This window comes from Amblyraja radiata, chromosome 37, assembly GCF_010909765.2.
Source record: "Amblyraja radiata isolate CabotCenter1 chromosome 37, sAmbRad1.1.pri, whole genome shotgun sequence".
Classification (NCBI taxonomy): Eukaryota; Metazoa; Chordata; class Chondrichthyes; order Rajiformes; family Rajidae; genus Amblyraja; species Amblyraja radiata.
Genome location: NC_045992.1, coordinates 22,323,540 through 22,342,324, shown reverse-complemented (window position 1 = coordinate 22,342,324; position 18,785 = coordinate 22,323,540). Strand labels below are relative to the sequence as shown.

At 43.8% G+C, this 18,785-nt stretch overlaps 1 protein-coding gene across 1 annotated transcript in view; it reads left to right on the top strand.

Annotated features, from left to right (window-relative positions):
- The window catches only part of bms1 (BMS1 ribosome biogenesis factor), a gene marked incomplete at its 5' end in the record, with an annotated part of 100,063 nt that extends 81,841 nt beyond the window's left edge, over positions 1-18,222 (top strand). The window contains 3 exons of the mRNA XM_033012868.1: positions 2,439-2,614; positions 15,118-15,279; positions 17,754-18,222. Of these exons, the coding sequence (XP_032868759.1) occupies positions 2,439-2,614; positions 15,118-15,279; positions 17,754-17,978 (563 nt within the window). The remainder of the gene's footprint in view (positions 1-2,438; positions 2,615-15,117; positions 15,280-17,753) is intronic.
- Positions 18,223-18,785: the final 563 nt, after the last annotated feature.

The window sequence follows — 18,785 nt, the reverse complement described above, 5'->3', positions numbered from 1 at the left end:
CACAGATTTATATCCCACTGTATTGTTTTATAGCCTTCCTCACTGACTGCAACGCTGCCAATATTTTTGTTGACTGCAGACTTACTAATCAGCCCATCTATATTTACGTCCAAGTTATTTGTACGTTGCAAACAATAGAGGTCCCAGCACACATCCCTGTGGAACTCCACTGGTCACATACTTCTAACCAGAAAAGCACATTTCCATCATAGCCCTCTGCCTTCTATGAGTAAGCAGGTACTGAATCCAAACACCGTGGATCCCATGTAACTTAATCTTCTGGATCAGCCTACCATAAGGGACTTTATCCAATGCCTAAGTCAAATCCATGTAGACATCATTCACTGCCCCATGCTCATCAATCACCTGCATCACCTCCTCAAAATACTCAGTCAAGTTCGTAAGACATGACCTGCTTACGTGTCTAAGCATGTGACTGCTTACATGATCTGCTGTGGACAATGCCGTGTTGACTCCCTAATTAACCGATTCCCCAATGCAAGAAATCTCATCCCGAAGAATCCTCCCCAATACTTTATAACCACTGACGCGAGGCTCGCTGGCTTATAATTTTCTGAATTCTCTCTACTTCCCTTAAATAAATGAACAAAATTAGCTACTTTTCATTTCTCTGAGATTTCACCTGTGGGTTGAGAAGATACAAAGATTATCATCAAGGTCCCTGTAATCTCTTGCTTCCCTCAATAACCTGAGGTTCCATCAGACCCTGAGGATTTATCCACCTTAATGCCCTTCAAGAGACCCAACCCATCCTCCGACTGGATCTGAAACTGCCTTAGCAGATTAATGTTATAACAGAGGGGATGAAGCTAGCCTTGAATCTGGTCCTAGGTGCTTTAAAGCGTTTGTATCCTGTGCTCGGTGGGTGAGGGGAGCAGAGAGAATGACCAGGGTGTGAGTGGTCCTTGAATATGTTGGCTGCTTTGCAAGACAACATGAGGTATAGAGAGAGACTGTTTATAAGATGGTTCTGTGTTCACAACACTGCAATGTCTTGCGGTCTTGGGCAGAGCCATTGCCATAGCAAGCTGTGATTTCCATAGGTGCATTTGTAGAAATTGGTCGGAATCATTGGAGACATTCTTTTTGTTTGAGCCTCTGCATTCTTCAGCATTCACTATATAGGTCCTGCCCATGTTGGTGTACTTTCTTGGCCACAGCATCATTAGAGTTAGAAACATAGAAAATTGGTGCAGGAGGAGGCCATTCGGCCCTTCGAGCCAGCACCGCCATTCATTGTGATCATGGCTGATCGTCCCCAATCAATAACCCGTGCCTGCCTTGGCCCAGTTCAAATTGTTGGTGATATTTATACCTAAGTCCTTGAAGCTCTTAACTGCGTACACTTCTGTACTGTTATATGAAGTCATATAGCATGGAAAAAGGCCCTTTGGCACAACAGGCCCACGCTGACCAACATGTCCCATGTACACTAGTTCCTCTGTCCTGTGTTTGGCCCATATTCCTCTAAAAGTGTCCTTTCCATGTACCTGTCAAATTGCTTCTCAATCATTGTGATAGTCCCTGCATCAACTACCTCCTCTGGCAGCTCATTCCAATCATCCACTGCCCTTTGCGTAATAAAAAAACACCCCTCAGATTCCTATAAAGACTTTCCCCCTTCACCTTAAACCTATGACTTCTGCTTCTCAATTCCCCCACTCTGGGCAAGAGGTTCTGAACATCCCCCCGATCTATTCCTCTCATTATTTTATACAGCTTTATAAGATCACCCCTCATCCTCGTGTGCTCCAGGGAATGAGTCGCAGTCTGCTCAACCTCTGCCTTTAGCTCACACCCTTGAGTTCTGGCAACATCCTTGTAAATCTCTGCACCCATTCCAATTTGACAACATCTTTCCTATAACATGGTGCCCAGAACTGAACATAATAGTCTAATTGCGGCTTCACTAACTTCTTACATAACTGCAACATGACCTCCCAACATCTACACTCAATATTCTGAGTGATGACAGCCAATGCGCCAAAAGCCTTTTTGACCACCCCATCTACCTGTGACTCCACCTTCAAGGAACTATGTACCTGCACTCCTAGATCCCTCTGCTCTACAACACGTCCAAGAGCCCTGCCATTCACTATGGAGGTCCTGCCCATGTTAGAGTTTCCAAAGTTTATAGCACCATTGATACAGACTGAAGTGTGTACTCCACCCCACTTCCAGAAGATGACATCCAGCTCCTTCATCTAGCTGCCAATGAAGGGCAATTTTCTGTCTGGACACTGTGCTACTAAACTCTGCAGCTCCTTGCTGTACTCCGTCCCTCCATTGTTTTTGATCCGGCCCACCACGGTGGTGTTGTCTGCAAACTGGTATATTAAGTTATAATTGATGATCAGTAAATAGAAATATTAAATATTTAAATATTATAAAGCTGAAATATTGGTTCTTTTTCTCAGACATCATTTTCATGAGAACGTGGTACCCAGTTTCGGTGCCGAAGTTGTATAATCCAGTCACCTCATTGCTCAGGCCGAACACTGAAAGGGAGTGCTGGACTGGGATGAGGACCGTTGGACAGCTCAAACATGACCTGGGCGTCAGGATGAAACCCAACAAGGATTCCCTCTACAAGGTCAGTTGGTGGAAAACAATCCTCACCCCATGTCAGGAAGCGGCACTTTTCGCTTTATTGCCATGTGTACCGAGGTACAGTGAAAAGCTTTTGTTGCGCGCTAACCAGTCAGCAGAAAGACTATACACGGTTACAGTCGAGCCATCCATAGTGCCAGATGCATGATAAAGGTTATAACGTGAATAACGTTTAGTGCAAGATAGAGCCAGTAAAGTCCGATGAAAGGTATTCTCACGGTCTCCAATGAGGTAGATGGTAGTTCAGGACTGTTCTCTTGTTGTGGTAGGATGGTTCAGTTGCACAGCGAGGATAACAGCGGGGAAGAAACTCCCTGAATTTGGTGGTGTGCGTTTTTACACTTCTAAACCTTTTGCCTGATGGGAGAGGGGAGAAGAGGGACGTCCTTGATTATGCTGCTGGCCTTGCCGAGGTACAATTTACGCCTGAGGTGTAAATGGAGTCAATGGAAGTGTGGTTGATTTGTGTGATGGTCTGGGCTGCATCCACAATTCTCTGCATTTTCTTGTGGTTTTGCATGGAGCTGTTCCAAAACCATGCTGTGGTGCACCCCGATCCTGGGACGTTGGGAGTGTGGGGGGAGGGTCCCTCAAAGAGGGTGTGTGGAGGGAATGTTGCTCAATGCGGGGTGTGGAGAGAATGTCCCTCGATGAGGGGAGCGGCTCACAATGAGGGGCGTGTGGAAGCAACGGCCCCCAGTGGAGGGAACGTGGAGAAAACATCCCTCGATGGAGTGAGGCTCCCTTGCTGACGGTGAGTGTGGAGGAGGGAGGCTCCCTTGCTGAGGTGAGTGTGGAGGGGCAGTCCTTCAATGAGGGGAGTGTGGAGGGGGGAGAGTCCCTCAATGAGGGGAGTGTGGAGGGGGGTCCCTAAATGAGGGGAGTGTGGAGGGGGCGTCCCCCAATGAGGGGATTGTGGAGAGAGGGTCATTCAATGTCAGTAGTATGGAGGGAGAGTCCCTCTGGAGTTTGGAAGGAGAGTTCCTGAGGAGAGCATGTTAAGCCTGATAATGCAAAGTGCTGAGCACAATAACCATATAACAATTACAGCACGGAAACAGGCCTTCTCGGCCCTTCTAGTCCTTGCCGAACACTTACTCTCACCTAGACCCATCTACCTGCACTCAGACCATAACCCTCCATTCCTTTCCCGTCCATATACCTATCCAATTTATTTTTAAATGATAAAATCGAACCTGCCTCCACCACTTCCACTGGAAGCTCATTCCACACAGCTACCACTCTCTGAGTAAAGAAGTTCCCCCTCATGTTGCTCCTAAACTTTTGTCCCTTAATTCTCAAATCATGTCCTCTTGTTTGAATCTTCCCTACTCTCAATGGAAAAAGCTTATCCACGTCAACTCTGTCTATCCCTCTCATAATTTTAAAGACCTCTATCAAGTCCCCCCTTAACCTTCTGCGCTCCAAAGAATAAAGACCTATCTTGTTCAACCTTTCTCTGTAGCTTAGGTGCTGAAACCCAGGCAACATTCTAGTAAATCTCTGTACTCTCTATTTTGTTGACATCTTTCCTATAATTTGGCGACCAAAATTGCGCACCATACTCCAGAATTGGCCTCACCAATGCCTTGTACAATTTTAACATTACATCCCAACTTCTATACTCAATGCTCTGATTTATAAAGGCAAGCACACCTAAAGCTTTCTTTACCACCCTATCTACATGAGATTCCACCTTCAGGGAACTATGCACAGTTATTCCTAGATCCCTCTGTTAAACTGCATTCCTCAATTTGCTACCATTTACCATGTACGTCCTATTTTGATTTGTCCTGCCAAGATGTAGCACCTCACACTTATCGGCATTAAACTCCATCTGCAATCTTTCAGCCCACTCTTCCAAATGGCCTAAATCTCTCTGTAGGCTTTGAAAATCTACTTCATTATCCACAACACCACCTTTCTTAGTATCATCTGCATACTTACTAATCCAATTTACCACACCATCATCCAGATCATTGATGTATATGAGAAACAACAGTGGACCCAACACAGATCTCTGAGGCGCCCCACTAGTCACCGGCCTCCAACCTGACAAACAGCATTCCACCATTACTCTCTGGTATCTCCCATTCAGCCACTGTTGAATCCATCTTGCTATTCCACTATTACTACCCAACAATTGAACCTTCTTAACCAACCTTCCATGTGGAATCTTGTCAAAGGCCTTACTGAAGTCCATATAGACAACATCCACTGAATTATCCTCATCAATTTCCCTAGTAACCTCTTCAAAAAATTCAAGATTAGTCAAACATGACCTTCCAGGCACAAATCCATGTTGACTGTTCCTGATCAGTCCCTGTTTATCCAGATGATTATATATATATTATCTAAGTATCCTTTCCATTAATTTGCCCACCACTCATCAAACTAACAGGTCTATAATTGCTAGGTTTACTCTTAGAACCCTTTTTAAACAATGGAACAACATGCGCATTATGCCAATCTTCCGGCACCATTCCCATTTCTAATGACATTTGAAATATTTCTGTCATAGCCCCTGCTATTTTTACACTAACTTCCTTCAATGTCCTAGGGAATATCCTGTCAGGACCTGGAGACTTATCCACTTTTATATATTTTTTAAGTGTCAGTATTTCCTCTTCTTTGATCCTCATAGTTTCCATAGCTACCCTACTTGTTTCCCTTACCTCACATAATTCAATATCCTTAGGAGATTATCCTTAGGAGATCAATAGGAGATTGAGGGGGGATCTTATAGAAATTTACAAAATTCTTAAGGGGTTGGACAGGCTAGATGCAGGAAGATTGTTCCCGATGTTGGGGAAGTCCAGGACAAGGGGTCACAGCTTAAGGATAGAGGGGAAATACTTTAGGACCGAGATGAGAAAAACTTTTTTCACACAGAGAGTGGTGAATCTCTGGAACTCTCTGCCATAGAAGGTAGTTGAGGCCAGTGCATTGGCTATATTTAAGAGGGAGTTAGATGTGGCCCTTGTAGCTAAAGGGATCAGAGGGTATGGAGAGAAGGCAGGTACGGGATACTAAGTTGGATGATCAGCCATGATCATATTGAATGGCGGTGCAGGATCGAAGGGCCGAATGGCCTACTCATGCACCTATTTTCGATGTTTCTATGTTTCTCCTTGGTTAATACCGAAGAAAAGAAATTGTTCAATATCTCCCCTATCTCTTTTGGCTCTGCACATAGCTGTCCACTCTGACTCTCTAATGGACCAATTTTATCCCTCGTTATCCTTTTGCTATTAATATAGCTGTAGAAACCCTTTGGATTTACTTTCACCTTACTTGCCAAAGCAACCTCATATCTTCTTTTAGCTTTTCCAATTTATTTCTTAAGATTCGTTTTACATTCTTTATACTCAAGCACCTCATTTACTCCATGCTGCCTATAATATTGTAGATCTCGCTCTTTTTCCGAACCGTGTCCAATTTCCCTTGAAAACCATGGCTCTTTCCAATTATTACTCTTTCCTTTCAACCGAACAGGGACATAAAGATTCTTAAAATGTCACCTTTAAATGTCCTCCATTTCTCTTCTACATCCTTTCCATAAAACAAAATATCCCAATTCACTCCTTTTAAATCCTTTCGCATCTCCTCAAAGTTAGCCTTTCTCCAATGAAAAATCTCAACCCTTGGTCCAGTTCTGACCTTCTCCATAATTATATTGAAACTAATGGTATTGTGATCACTGGACCCGAAGTGCTCCCCAACACATACCTCCTCCCCGTTAGGTGACAATGGAATGTTACCTAAGGCTACAACAGGGCTGCAGTAACTGGTTATCTGAGATCATAGAACAAACGCATAGACACAAGCCATTCAGCCCGACCACCTATGCTGTTGTTTATGCTCCACTCAGCCCTTCTTCCATAACCTTCATCACATTCTCTACCCCCCCCCCCCCCCTTCCCCCCAGTTCATTGTATCTGTATCTGGTATATTCACTATCTATGGTATTTGCTTCAGCCACCGCCTATGAAAGCAAATTCCGCTTTTTCATAACTCTGAATAAAGAGATTTATCTTCTGACTACAATAATTATAGGCAGCATGAAGTAAATGAGGTGCTTGTGGAGTATAAGGAATGTAAAAAGAATCTTAAGAAAGAAATTAGAAAAGCTAAAAGAAGATATGAGGTTGCTTTGGCAAGTAAGGTGAAAGTAAATCTAAAGGGTTTCTACAGCTATATTAATAGCAAAAGGATAACGAGGGATAAAATTGGTCCATTGGAGAAACAGAGTGGGCAGCTATCTGCAGAGCCAAAAGAGATGGGGGAGATATGAGTTTCAAAGTAAAAGAAGTACTGACACTTTTGAAAAATATAAAAGTGGATAAGTCTCCAGGTCCTGACAGGATATTCCCTAGGACATTGAGGGAAGTTAGTGTAGAAATAGCCGGGGCTATGACAGAAATATTTCAAATGTCATTAGAAACGGGAATAGTCCCCGAGGATTGGCGTACTGCGCATGTTGTTCCATTGTTTAAAAAGGGTTCTAAGAGTAAACCTAGCAATTATAGACCTGTTAGTTTGACTTCAGTGGTGGGCAAATTAATGGAAAAGATACTTAGAGATAATATATATATAAGCATCTGGATAAACAGGGTCTGATTAGGAACAGTCAACATGGATTTGTGCCTGGAAGGTCATGTTTGACTAATCTTCTTGAATTTTTTGAAGAGGTTACTAGGGAAATTGACGAGGGTAAAGCAGTGGATGTTGTCTATATGGACTTTAGTAAGGCCTTTGACAAGGTTCCTCATGGAAGGTTGGTTAAGAAGGTTAAACTGTTGGGTATAAATGCAGGAATAGCAAGATGGATTCAGCAGTGGCTGAATGGGAGAAGCCAGAGGGTAATGGTGGATGGCTGTTTGTCGGGTTGGAGGCAGGTGACTAGTGGGGTGCCTCAGGGATCTGTGTTGGGTCCTTTGTTGTTTGTCATGTACATCAATTATCTGGATGAAGGGGTGGTAAATTGGATTAGTAAGTATGCAGATGATACCAAGATAGGGGGTGTTGTGGATTTCCAAAGTCTACAGAGTGATATAGGCCATTTGGAAAAATGGGCTGAAAGATGGCAGATGGAGTTTAATGCTGATAAATGTGAGGTGTTACACCTTGGCAGGACAAATCAAAATAGGACGTACATGATAAATGGTAGGGAATTGAAGAATACAGTTGAACAGAGGGATCTGGGAATAACCGTGCATAGTTCCTTGAAGGTGGAATCTCATATAGATAGGGTGGTAAAGAAAGCTTTTGGTATGCTAGCCTTTATAAATCAGAGCATTGAGTATAGAAGCTGGGATGTATGTTAAAATTGTACAAGGCATTGGTGAGACCAAATCTGGAGTATGGTGTACAATTTTGGTCGCCCAATTATAGGAAGGATGTCAACAAAATAGAGAGAGTACAGATAAGATTTACTAGAATGTTGCCTGGGTTTCAACAACTAAGTTACAGAGATAGGTTGAATAAGTTAGGTCTTTATTCTCTGGAGCGCAGAAGGTTATGGGGGGACTTGATAGAGGTCTTTAAAATGATGAGAGGGATAGACAGAGTTGATGTGATCAAGCTTTTCCCTTTGAGAATAGGGAAGATTCAAACAAGAGGACATGACTTCAGAATTAAGGGACAGAAGTTTAGGGGTAACATGAGGGGGAACTTCTTTACTCAGAGAGTGGTAGCGGTGTGGAATGAGCTTCCAGTGGAAGTGGTGGCGGCAAGTTCGTTGGTATCATTTAAAAATAAATTGGATAGGCATATGGATGAGAAGGGAATGGAGGGTTATGGTATGAGTGCAGGCAGGTGGGACTAAGGGAAAAAAGTTGTTCGGCACGGACTTGTAGGGCCGAGATGGCCTGTTTCCGTGCTGTAATTGTTATATGGTTATATGTTGGGTTTTATAGTAATTATTAGAGCCAGGATTTTGCCATAAATGCCTTTTCATGCCTTTTTTGATGATCTCCCCAGATTTTTCATGATCGCTTGCCTAAATCAGCCTTTTTTTGCCGTTTTGCTAAAAGGTCGTGCTATTTTCTCTTGTTGTACCTTGATAACAATGTCCTTTTCTATGTTAACACGTTAATATTAATGTTATTATTAATGTGTTAACATAGTATAACTTACAAGAAAAATTCCACCACTGGAGCGAAACAGGGGGCGCCACCGTCAGTCATTCATTTGTTTGTGCCGCTGCCCGCTGGTTCAGTCTTCTCCAAGATCTATTTAAGAAAAAACTGCAGATGCTGGAAAAATCGAAGGTAGACAAAAAATGCTGGAGAAGCTCAGCGGGTGAGGCAGCATCTATGGAGAGAAGGAATAGGCGATGTTTTGGGTCGAGACCCTTCTTCAGATTGATGCGGGGGGGGGGGGGCGGGGAAATTAAAGGAAAAGGCAGAGACAGTATGACCAGGAGAGCTTGGAAGGGGAGGGGGAGGATGGAGAAGACAAGGGCTATCTAAAAATACCCAAGCTTGACTCCTCACTACTTTTACTGCTGGCTCCAGTCGCAAATCTGAGTTTGAGTGATCTTTGCAAGGCATTCATTGATGCTGGAATTCCACTGTGGAGATTGGAAAACAAACCTCCCAGAGGTTTTTTAGAGAAATACACAGAGAAACATAGACCAAGCGAGTCATCATTACGGAAAAATTATGTTGACAGCAACTTCAACATTGTTGTGCAGAAAATTAGAGATGAAGTTGCATGCAACAAAATATGGACAAGAAGGAACTGCAGATGCTGGAAAATCGAAGTTAGACAAAATTGCTGGCGAAACTCAGCGGGTACGGCAGCATCTATGGAGCGAAGGAAATAGGCAATGTTTCGGGCCGAAAGGCTTTCGGCCCGAAACATTGCCTATTTCCTTCGCTCCATAGATGCTGCCGTACCCGCTGAGTTTCGCCAGCAATTTTGTCTACCAACAAAATATGGATCTCAATAGAAGAGACAACCGATGCTGTGGGGAGTTATGTTGCCAATGTGGTCATCGGTACACTGGAGGCAGGTCAACCATCAAAGGAGTATTTGTTGACATCGGAAGTATTGGAGAAGTCAAACAGCTCAACTATTGCTCAGTTGTTTACATCTTCACTTGCTATACTTTGGCCAGAAGGTATAAAACACGAGAATGTTCTTCTGTTTGTGACTTAAAGTTTTATTCCCGAAAATGTTGCATTTGACATGCTTAGCTCAAGGACTTCATAGAATTGCCAAGCACAAACGTAGCTTGTTTCCAAATGTCGATCGCCTAGTTTCCAATGTCAAGAAAATCGTCCTCAAAGCACCTTTTGTTTTGGTGAAAGGGTCACCTAGTCTATACATGGTCTTGTCAATGGCATAGATAGGAAGATGAATTAGGACTTGCAAACAGCGGTTCAGAAGTTAATCCTGCTCTTTTCAGAAGTTAGTCCAGTTTAAAGAAATGTCCCATCCCGAAACATCACCTATCTACATTCCCCAGAGATGCTGCCTTGGCCGATGACATACTCCAATACTTTGTGTTTTTCTTTGTAAACCAGCATCTGTAGTTCCTTGTATCATCTTTGGAAATTAGGTAACAGTTAAAAAAAAACAAGACCTTTCGGGTTGTCATCTCAGGATTACTACCCATGCCATATACTAGTGAGATGAGAAATAATAATAGTGCAGTTCCATAAGTGGCTTAGGAATTGTGCAGGAGTGAGGGCTTTGGATATGTGGATCATTGAGCTCTCTTCAGCAATTAGAGATGAACTATCTAGTTAAAGACAGTCAGCATGGTTCTGTATGTGGGAGATTATGTCTCACAAATTAACCAAGATGGTTGATGAGCCCAAGGCGATAGACATTGTCCATATGGATCTCAACAAGGCCTTTAATAAGATTCCATATGGGTGTAGAATGGCGAATGGAGTTTATTGCAGATAAGTGTGAGAAGTTGTATTTTGGAAAGTCAAACCAGGGCACAATCTTAAAGTGGGGGTGCGGGGGCGGGAAGAAGAAAGGAAGAGGCGGAGACAGTGGGCTGTGGGAGAGCTGGGAAGGGGAGGAGAAGGAGGGAGACAGCATGAACGACCTGAAATTGGAGAAGTCAATATTCATACCGCTGGGGTGTAAACTACCCAAGCAAAATATGAGGTGCTGCTCCTCCAATTTGCGGTGGGACTCACTATGGCCATGGACGATGCCCAGGACAGAAAGGTCGGATTCGGAATGGGAGGGGGAGTTGAAGTGCTGAGCCACCGGGGATCAGGTTGATTAATGCGAACTGTGCGGAAGTGTTGGGCGAAGCGATCGCCAAGCGTGCGCTTGGTCTCACCGATGTAGAGCAGTTGACACCTAGAACAGCGGATGCAATAAATGAGGTTGGATGAGGTGAACATTGACTTTTCCAATTTCAGGTAGTCCTTGTTTTCTCCCTCCTTCCCCTCCCCTTCCCAGCTCTCGCCAACAGCCCACTGTCTCCGCATCTTCCTTTCGTCTTCCCGCCTCCCGCATCCCCACATCAGTCTGAAGAAGGGTCTCGACCCGAAACGTCACCTAATGCTTCGCTCCATAGATGCTGCCTCACCCGCTGAGTTTCTCCAACAATTTTGTCTACCTTCGATTTTTCCAGCTTCTGCAGTTCTTTAACCATATAACCATATAACAATTACAGCACGGAAACAGGCCATCTCGGCCCTACAAGTCCGTGCCGAACAACTTTTTTCCCTTAGTCCCACCTGCCTGCACTCATACCATAACCCTCCATTCCCTTCTCATCCATATGCCTATCTAATTTATTTGTAAATGATACCAACGAACCTGCCTCCACCACTTCCACTGGAAGCTCATTCCACACCGCTACCACTCTCTGAGTAAAGAAGTTCCCCCTCATGTTACCCCTAAACTTCTGTCCCTTAATTCTGAAGTCATGTCCTCTTGTTTGAATCTTCCCTATTCTCAAAGGGAAAAGCTGATCCACATCAACTCTGTCTATCCCTCTCATCATTTTAAAGACATCTATCAAGTCCCCCCTTAACCTTCTGCGCTCCAGAGAATAAAGACCTAACTTATTCAACCTTTCTCTGTAACTTAGTTGTTGAAACCCAGGCAACATTCTAGTAAATCTCCTCTGTACTCTCTCTATTTTGTTGACATCCTTCCTATAATTGGGCGACCAAAATTGTACACCATACTCCAGATTTGGTCTCACCAATGCCTTGTATAATTTTAACATTACATCCCAGCTTCTATACTCAATGCTCTGATTTATAAAGGCTACCATAACGAAAGCTTTCTTTACCACCCTGTCTATATGAGATTCCACCTTCAAGGAACTATGCACGGCCTAAATCTCTCTGGAGACTGAAAATCTACTTCATTATCCACAACACCCCCTATCTTGGTATCATCTGCATACTTACTAATCCAATGTACCACACCTTCATCCAGATCATTTATGTACATGACAAACAACAAAGGACCCAACACTGATCCCTGAGGCACCCCACTAGTCACCTGCCTCCAACCCGACAAACAACCATCCACCATTACCCTCTGGCTTCTCCCATTCAGCCACTGTTGAATCCATCTTGCTACTCCTGCATTTATACCCAACAGTTGAACCTTCTTAACCAACCTTCCATGAGGAACCTTGTCAAAGGTCTTACTAAAGTCCATATAGACAACATCCACTGCTTTACCCTCGTCAATTTCCCTAGTAACCTCTTCAAAAAATTCAAGAAGATTAGTCAAACATGACCTTCCAGGCACAAATCCATGCTGACTGTTCCTAATCAGACCCTGTTTATCCAGATGCTTATATATATTATCTCTAAGTTTCTTTTCCATTAATTTGCCCACCACTGAAGTCAAACTAACAGGTCTATAATTGCTAGGTTTACTCTTAGAACCCTTTTTAAACAATGGAACAACATGCGCAGTACGCCAATCCTCGGGGACTATTCCTGTTTCTAATGACATTTGAAATATTTCTGTCATAGCCCCGGCTATTTCTACACTAACTTCCCTCAATGTCCTAGGGAATATCCTGTCAGGACCTGGTGACTTATCCACTTTTATATTTTTCAAAAGTGTCAGTACTTCTTTTACTTTGAAACTCATAGTATCCATAACTACTCTAGTCGTTTCCCTTACCTCACATAATTCAATATCCTTCTCTTTGGTGAATACCGAAGAAAAGAAATTGTTCAATATCTCCCCCATCTCTTTTGGCTCTGCAGATAGCTGCCCACTCTGTTTCTCCAATGGACCAATTTTATCCCTCGTTATCCTTTTGCTATTTATATAGCTGTAGAAACCTGTAGGATTAGTAAGTATGCAGATGATACCAAGATAGTGGATAATGAAGAGGATTTCCAAAGTCTACAGAGTGATTTAGGCCATTTGGAAAAATGGGCTGAAAGATGGCAGATGGAGTTTAATGCTGATAAATGTGAGGTGTTACACCTTGGCAGGACAAATCAAAATAGGACGTACATGATAAATGGTAGGGAATTGAAGAATACAGTTGAACAGAGGGATCTGGGAATAACCGTGCATAGTTCCTTGAAGGTGGAATCTCATATAGATAGGGTGGTAAAGAAAGCTTTTGGTATGCTAGCCTTTATAAATCAGAGCATTGAGTATAGAAGCTGGGATGTAATGTTAAAATTGTACAAGGCATTGGTGAGACCAAATCTGGAGTATGGTGTACAATTTTGGTCGCCCAATTATAGGAAGGATGTCAACAAAATAGAGAGAGTACAGAGGAGATTTACTAGAATGTTGCCTGGGTTTCAACAACTAAGTTAGAGAGAAAGGTTGAATAAGTTAGGTCTTTATTCTCTGGAGCGCAGAAGGTTAAGAGGGGACTTGATAGAGGTCTTTAAAATGATGAGAGGGATAGACAGAGTTGATGTGGACAAGCTTTTCCCTTTGAGAATAGGGAAGATTCAAACAAGAGGACATGACTTCAGAATTAAGGGACAGAAGTTTAGGGGTAACATGAGGGGGAACTTCTTTACTCAGAGAGTGGTAGCGGTGTGGAATGAGCTTCCAGTGGAAGTGGTGGAGGCAAGTTCGTTGGTATCATTTAAAAATAAATTGGATAGGCACATGGATGAGAAGGGAATGGAGGGTTATGGTACGAGTGCAGGCAGGTGGGACTAAGGGAAAGTAATTGTTCGGCACGGACTTGTAGGGCCGAGATGGCCTGTTTCCGTGCTGTAATTGTTATATGGTTATAGGGTGGTGAGTGCCTGGAATATGTAGTGGTGCAGAGAGAGAGGATAATTGCGTTTAAGTGGCTTTAAGAGAAGCACATGGAGGGATATGGATCACGTGCAGACAGAGGAGATTAGTTTAGCGGCATCGTGTTCGGCATGAACACTGGGACTGAAGGGCCTGTTCCTGTGCTGAATTGCTCCATGTGGCAATAGTCGTCTATCCAAATGCTGGTAGATCGTGTCCTTCACATTTGTGGATCTCTGGAACACCATGCCACTGAGAGTTGCGAAGAATCTGTCTGGGTTAGATGGAGAAATAGTTTGCAGAAGCAGGAGGGTAGTAACCAGAGAAATAGATGTTATATCTGGAAAATGAACGAGATGAGACATAAAGAAATATATTTTTTGCAACGTTCCTCTGATCTAGTACATTATCTGAAAGGGTGATTGAAACAGAATCTATAGGTCTTGAATGTATAAAGAAGAACCTTCGATATGGCCCAAGAGAAAGTGGTGAGGAGTGGAACTCACTGGTTTGCCGCTGAACGAATCAATACAGACCTAATGGATCAAACTGTTTCCCTCTGTGCTGATCTTGCAAGGTTAATTTGAGACTGCGCAAGAGATTGGAGAGAGTTGTGGATGTAGCCCAGTCCATCTGTGTGATGTGTAGCCCAGACTTCCCACCATTGACTCCATCTATACTTCACGCTGCCTCGTTAAAGCAGCAACATAATCAAAGACGTCCCACCCCAGTATTTCTTCTTTCTCCCCTCTCCCATTGGGAAAAGGTACAGAAGCATGAAAGATCGCACCACCAGACACAGGAACAGCTTCTTCCCCTCTGATATCAGGCTTCTGAATGGTCCTTCCATAAGATAGGGTACTGTATGATTCACCTCTACCCCATTGCGGACATTGGACTTTGTCTCTGGAACTGATGCGCTACAATGCTGAGAACTATATTCTGCACCTTCCCCTTTGCTCTACCGATTGTACTTGAGTTTGGTTTGATTGTATGGTATTATCTGATCATCCAATCCGAATTATCCTATTGGGTAGCATGTAAAACAAAGCTTTGTGCTCGGTACACGTGCCAATAACAAGAGTCTGGATGTTATATGTAAAGAATCGGTAGGCTGGCCATTTATTGTAAAGCATCTTAACTATGTGGTCATATCTCCTTACTGGCCAGTGCTGCTTATTCCAACTAATTTCTTCTGACCTAGCAATCGGAACGTATTGATGGCTGACGCGTTTTCTAACTGAATGCTTTTCCTTGCAGCCCATTCAGAGAAAGGCGAAGCATTTTAACGCCCTCTACATCCCCAAGGCACTGCAGAAAGCCCTGCCCTTTAAGAGCAAACCCAAAAACCAAGAGAAGCTTCCCAAAATACCGGGCGATTTGAAGCGAGTCGCTGTTATAAAGAGTGCACACGAGAGAAAGGTAAGAGCAACTACACATTATTTTAGTACTCTTACTTTAAAAAAAAATTCCTGTTCATTGCATCGGGTGTTGGAGCATTTTCTGCCATGCTGCACAGTCTTGTTGTATTTCTCCTCTAGATCTAATTTCAGTGTGTGGTTTTCACGCTTTGCCACACCTGACATGCTTTGTCCTGCCCCCCCTCTCTTCTAGCTTTCTATGCCCGCCCCCCCCCCCCCCCCTTTGCAAATGGTCTGAAGAAGGGTCGCTACATGAAACGTCACCTATGCATATTCTCCAGGGATACTTCCTGACCCACTGGGTTCCGCCAGCACTTGATGCCTTTCATTTGAAATTAGTCTTCTATCGGGCTTCTACTCCTTCCCTGATGCAAGTGACAGAGGAAGAGAGAGTTCCAACAGTGCGAATCTGGGGAAATGTTCGACGCCTTGTTTAACTCCAGTGCTGAGTCTTGGGAGACAATTGTAGGAGAAAGATGCTACAGCATTTGTGGTGATGTTTTGCTAATGAAAAATTATCAGCAAGAAGGTGATAAGCGGTTGATTTAGGCAGTCCAGTACAGGTCCACCACCGATTTCCGGCACTCTTGGCTCCAGAGCCTTGCCGTATTATTTGTTTTGCCGGATCACAGAGGTCACGGACTTGGGGAGCAGTGATATCGGCCCACGAAGTCGGGCACACAAGTCGGCTATGGGAACAGATCTGCCAGCTCCGGCTGGACCAGAGTTCCAGAGCCCTGGCCGCAGGGGGCAAATTGGACCCGCCGATCAGCTGAGGAGGTCACATTTTTGGCGCCACATTTTGCGGGGGGCATTTCCAGGGGGATTTCCAGTGCACTCTCGTAATTTTGTCTGGTTGAAAGGGGGTGCCGGACTACCAGTTGCTGAAAAATTGGTGGTGGACCTGTAGATGTTATCTATATGGATTTATTATGAGGAATCTTCCACAAATTGCTGGCTAGCAAACGTGCAGACTGTAAAATAAAATATCCTAAACAGTGTGGGTAAAAGTGTGGCAGAGTATTCACATTGTGCTCAACAATGGTGATCCTCAGCAATCAGCTCCACGGCCACTCGGGATTATTTAAAATGCTTTGATGACTTGGATCTTGCTTGGCGGAATGGTGAACAGCGGAGATCGTGGGTCTAGACAGTAAAGATAGACTGGCAGATTAGATGGACGTGGCAGATAACATTTCTTACAGTGAGAAGTGTAATATTTAGAATCCTCCACAGGCAGGAATAGTTGAGTTTATTGGTTCACAAAGGGGACAGCTTGTGTTAATATCAAATTAGTTATTTAAAACAAAATTGGCCTTTAATGGATGCAACACGTTGCTACGGACCATGGGCAAATCAGTCTTCACAGCTTCACAGAAGTGGTCGTCATTGTCTTGCAGTGCCAGAGACCCGGGTAGGATCCTGACTACGGGTGCCGTCTGTACAGAGTTTGTACGTTCTCCCCGTAACCGTGTGGGTTTTCTCAGAGATTTTCGGTTTCCCCCCACACTCCAAAGATGTACAGGTTTGTAGGTTAATTGGCTTGGTATAAATGTAAACTGTCCCTAGTGTGTGTAGGATTGTGTGAATGTGCGGGGATCGCTGGTCGGTGCGGACTCAGTGGGCTGAAGAGCCTGTTTCCACGCTGTATCTCTAAACTAAACTAAATCTCAGAGAAAACCCACGCAGGTCACGGGGAGAATGTATAAACTCCGTACAGACAAGCACGCATAGTCAGGATTGAACCTGGAGGCAGTAGCTCTATCGCCATTCCACCATGTTGCTCGTTAATAGTTCTATTAATTAGCTGACGACCTCAATTCTGTCCACATGCTGATAAATTTCATGCAAACAATTCATTTTGGTAGAGAGATGCATGAGCTAAATATCAGCTAAATAGCCTTGTTTTCATGTGAAAGCACTAAATTTGCCATCTTCCAGTTTTCCTACAACTCTCCTATTTCCATCAATTGTACAAATATCTGTGGGTCCTACAATTTATTTCCTAGTCACCCACGATGTCCTGGAATCCTGTAAGAAAATCTGTCAGACTGAACATGCACTTCGCAGAACAGGCCTTGCTGCCGTGTATCAATAGTTGAATTTGTTCACACGGGGAATGCTTTTTTGGTGTTGATACCTTCTGCCCCTGTCCCACTTAGGAAACCTGAACGGAAACCTCTGGAGACTTTGCGCCCCACCCAAGGTTTCCGTGCGGTTCCCGGAGGTTGCAGGTAGTGGAAGCAGATAGAGAGACTGACAAAAAACTCCGGGAACCGCACGGAAACCTTGGGTGGGGCGCAAAGTCTCCAGAGGTTTCCGTTCAGGTTTCCTAAGTGGGACAGGGGCATTCCTTTCTAAAAGAGTACAGAAAACAAAGCCAGCCAAAGAGCAGCTGGATCTTGGTATTTTCTTTGTAATCTTGTTTGCAGTCAGCAGTCGGCCTTCACTTGTTGAAAATGTTTTTGTCCACAGATCTCGGCCCTGATCTCTGCTCTGAGCACTGTTAATGCGAACAAGGCACAGAAACATCACAAGAAAGAGAAGCAACAGCACAAGGAGTTCCTTGCCCAGAAACAGAAAGAGCAAGAGGGTAAGATTAAAAGGCAAAAAGAAGCTCGAAAGAAAATCTTCCGAGTGCTGGGTCAGAAGGAGAAGCTCAAAATGAAATCCAGCCTGAAGGGAACTGAAGAAGATTGAAGTACCTGACATCACTCGTTCACCTGCAGCCACTGACGCTGCAGCAAATCCTAGCTGCAAAACGAACTGTACATTTGCATCAGAACTTGTCCTTCTCCTTTGCACACATTTTAGGAAGTTCCATCTGCAAAGAATATTTTATAAAAATTTATCCTGAGGCAAAAAGGTAATGGAAGACAAAATATTGCATTCTCTGTTAAATACTCCTTGCCTTATATAAAGCGTTCTTAGAAAAACTTAAAAATTTCCTTTGTATCAATAATGATTTTTAGTTCCTGAAGCCCACATTGTGGAATCGGTGCTTGGATCGAAAAGGTTTAGGACTTGGGGGACAGGGTTTTTTTTTCATTTTCACAAACTCCACACAGACAATCATTGGTGCTGTCTGTGGAGTTTGCACATTCTCCCTGCGGTCTTCCTCTGAATGCTCCTACATCCCATACACGTGCGAGTTTGTAAGTTAATTCATGTGATGGAAGCAGAATTGGCCATTCGGCCATTAACGTCTTCTCCGCCGTTCAATCATGGATGATCTATCTCTCCCCCCCCCAAGCCTCATTCTTCTGCCTTCTCCCCATAACCCCTGACCCCTGACACCGGTGCTACCACTCTATCGAGGCCTTTCACTATTCGGTAAGTGTCAATGAGGTCCTCTCTCATTTTTCTAAACTCCAGTGAGTAGAAGCCCAGTGCTTCAAACGTTCATCATATGTTAACTAACTAATTCCTGGCTCATTCTCGTTAACCTCTTCTGGACCGTCTCCAACGCCAACACATCCTTCCTCAGATATTGGGCTCAAATTTGCT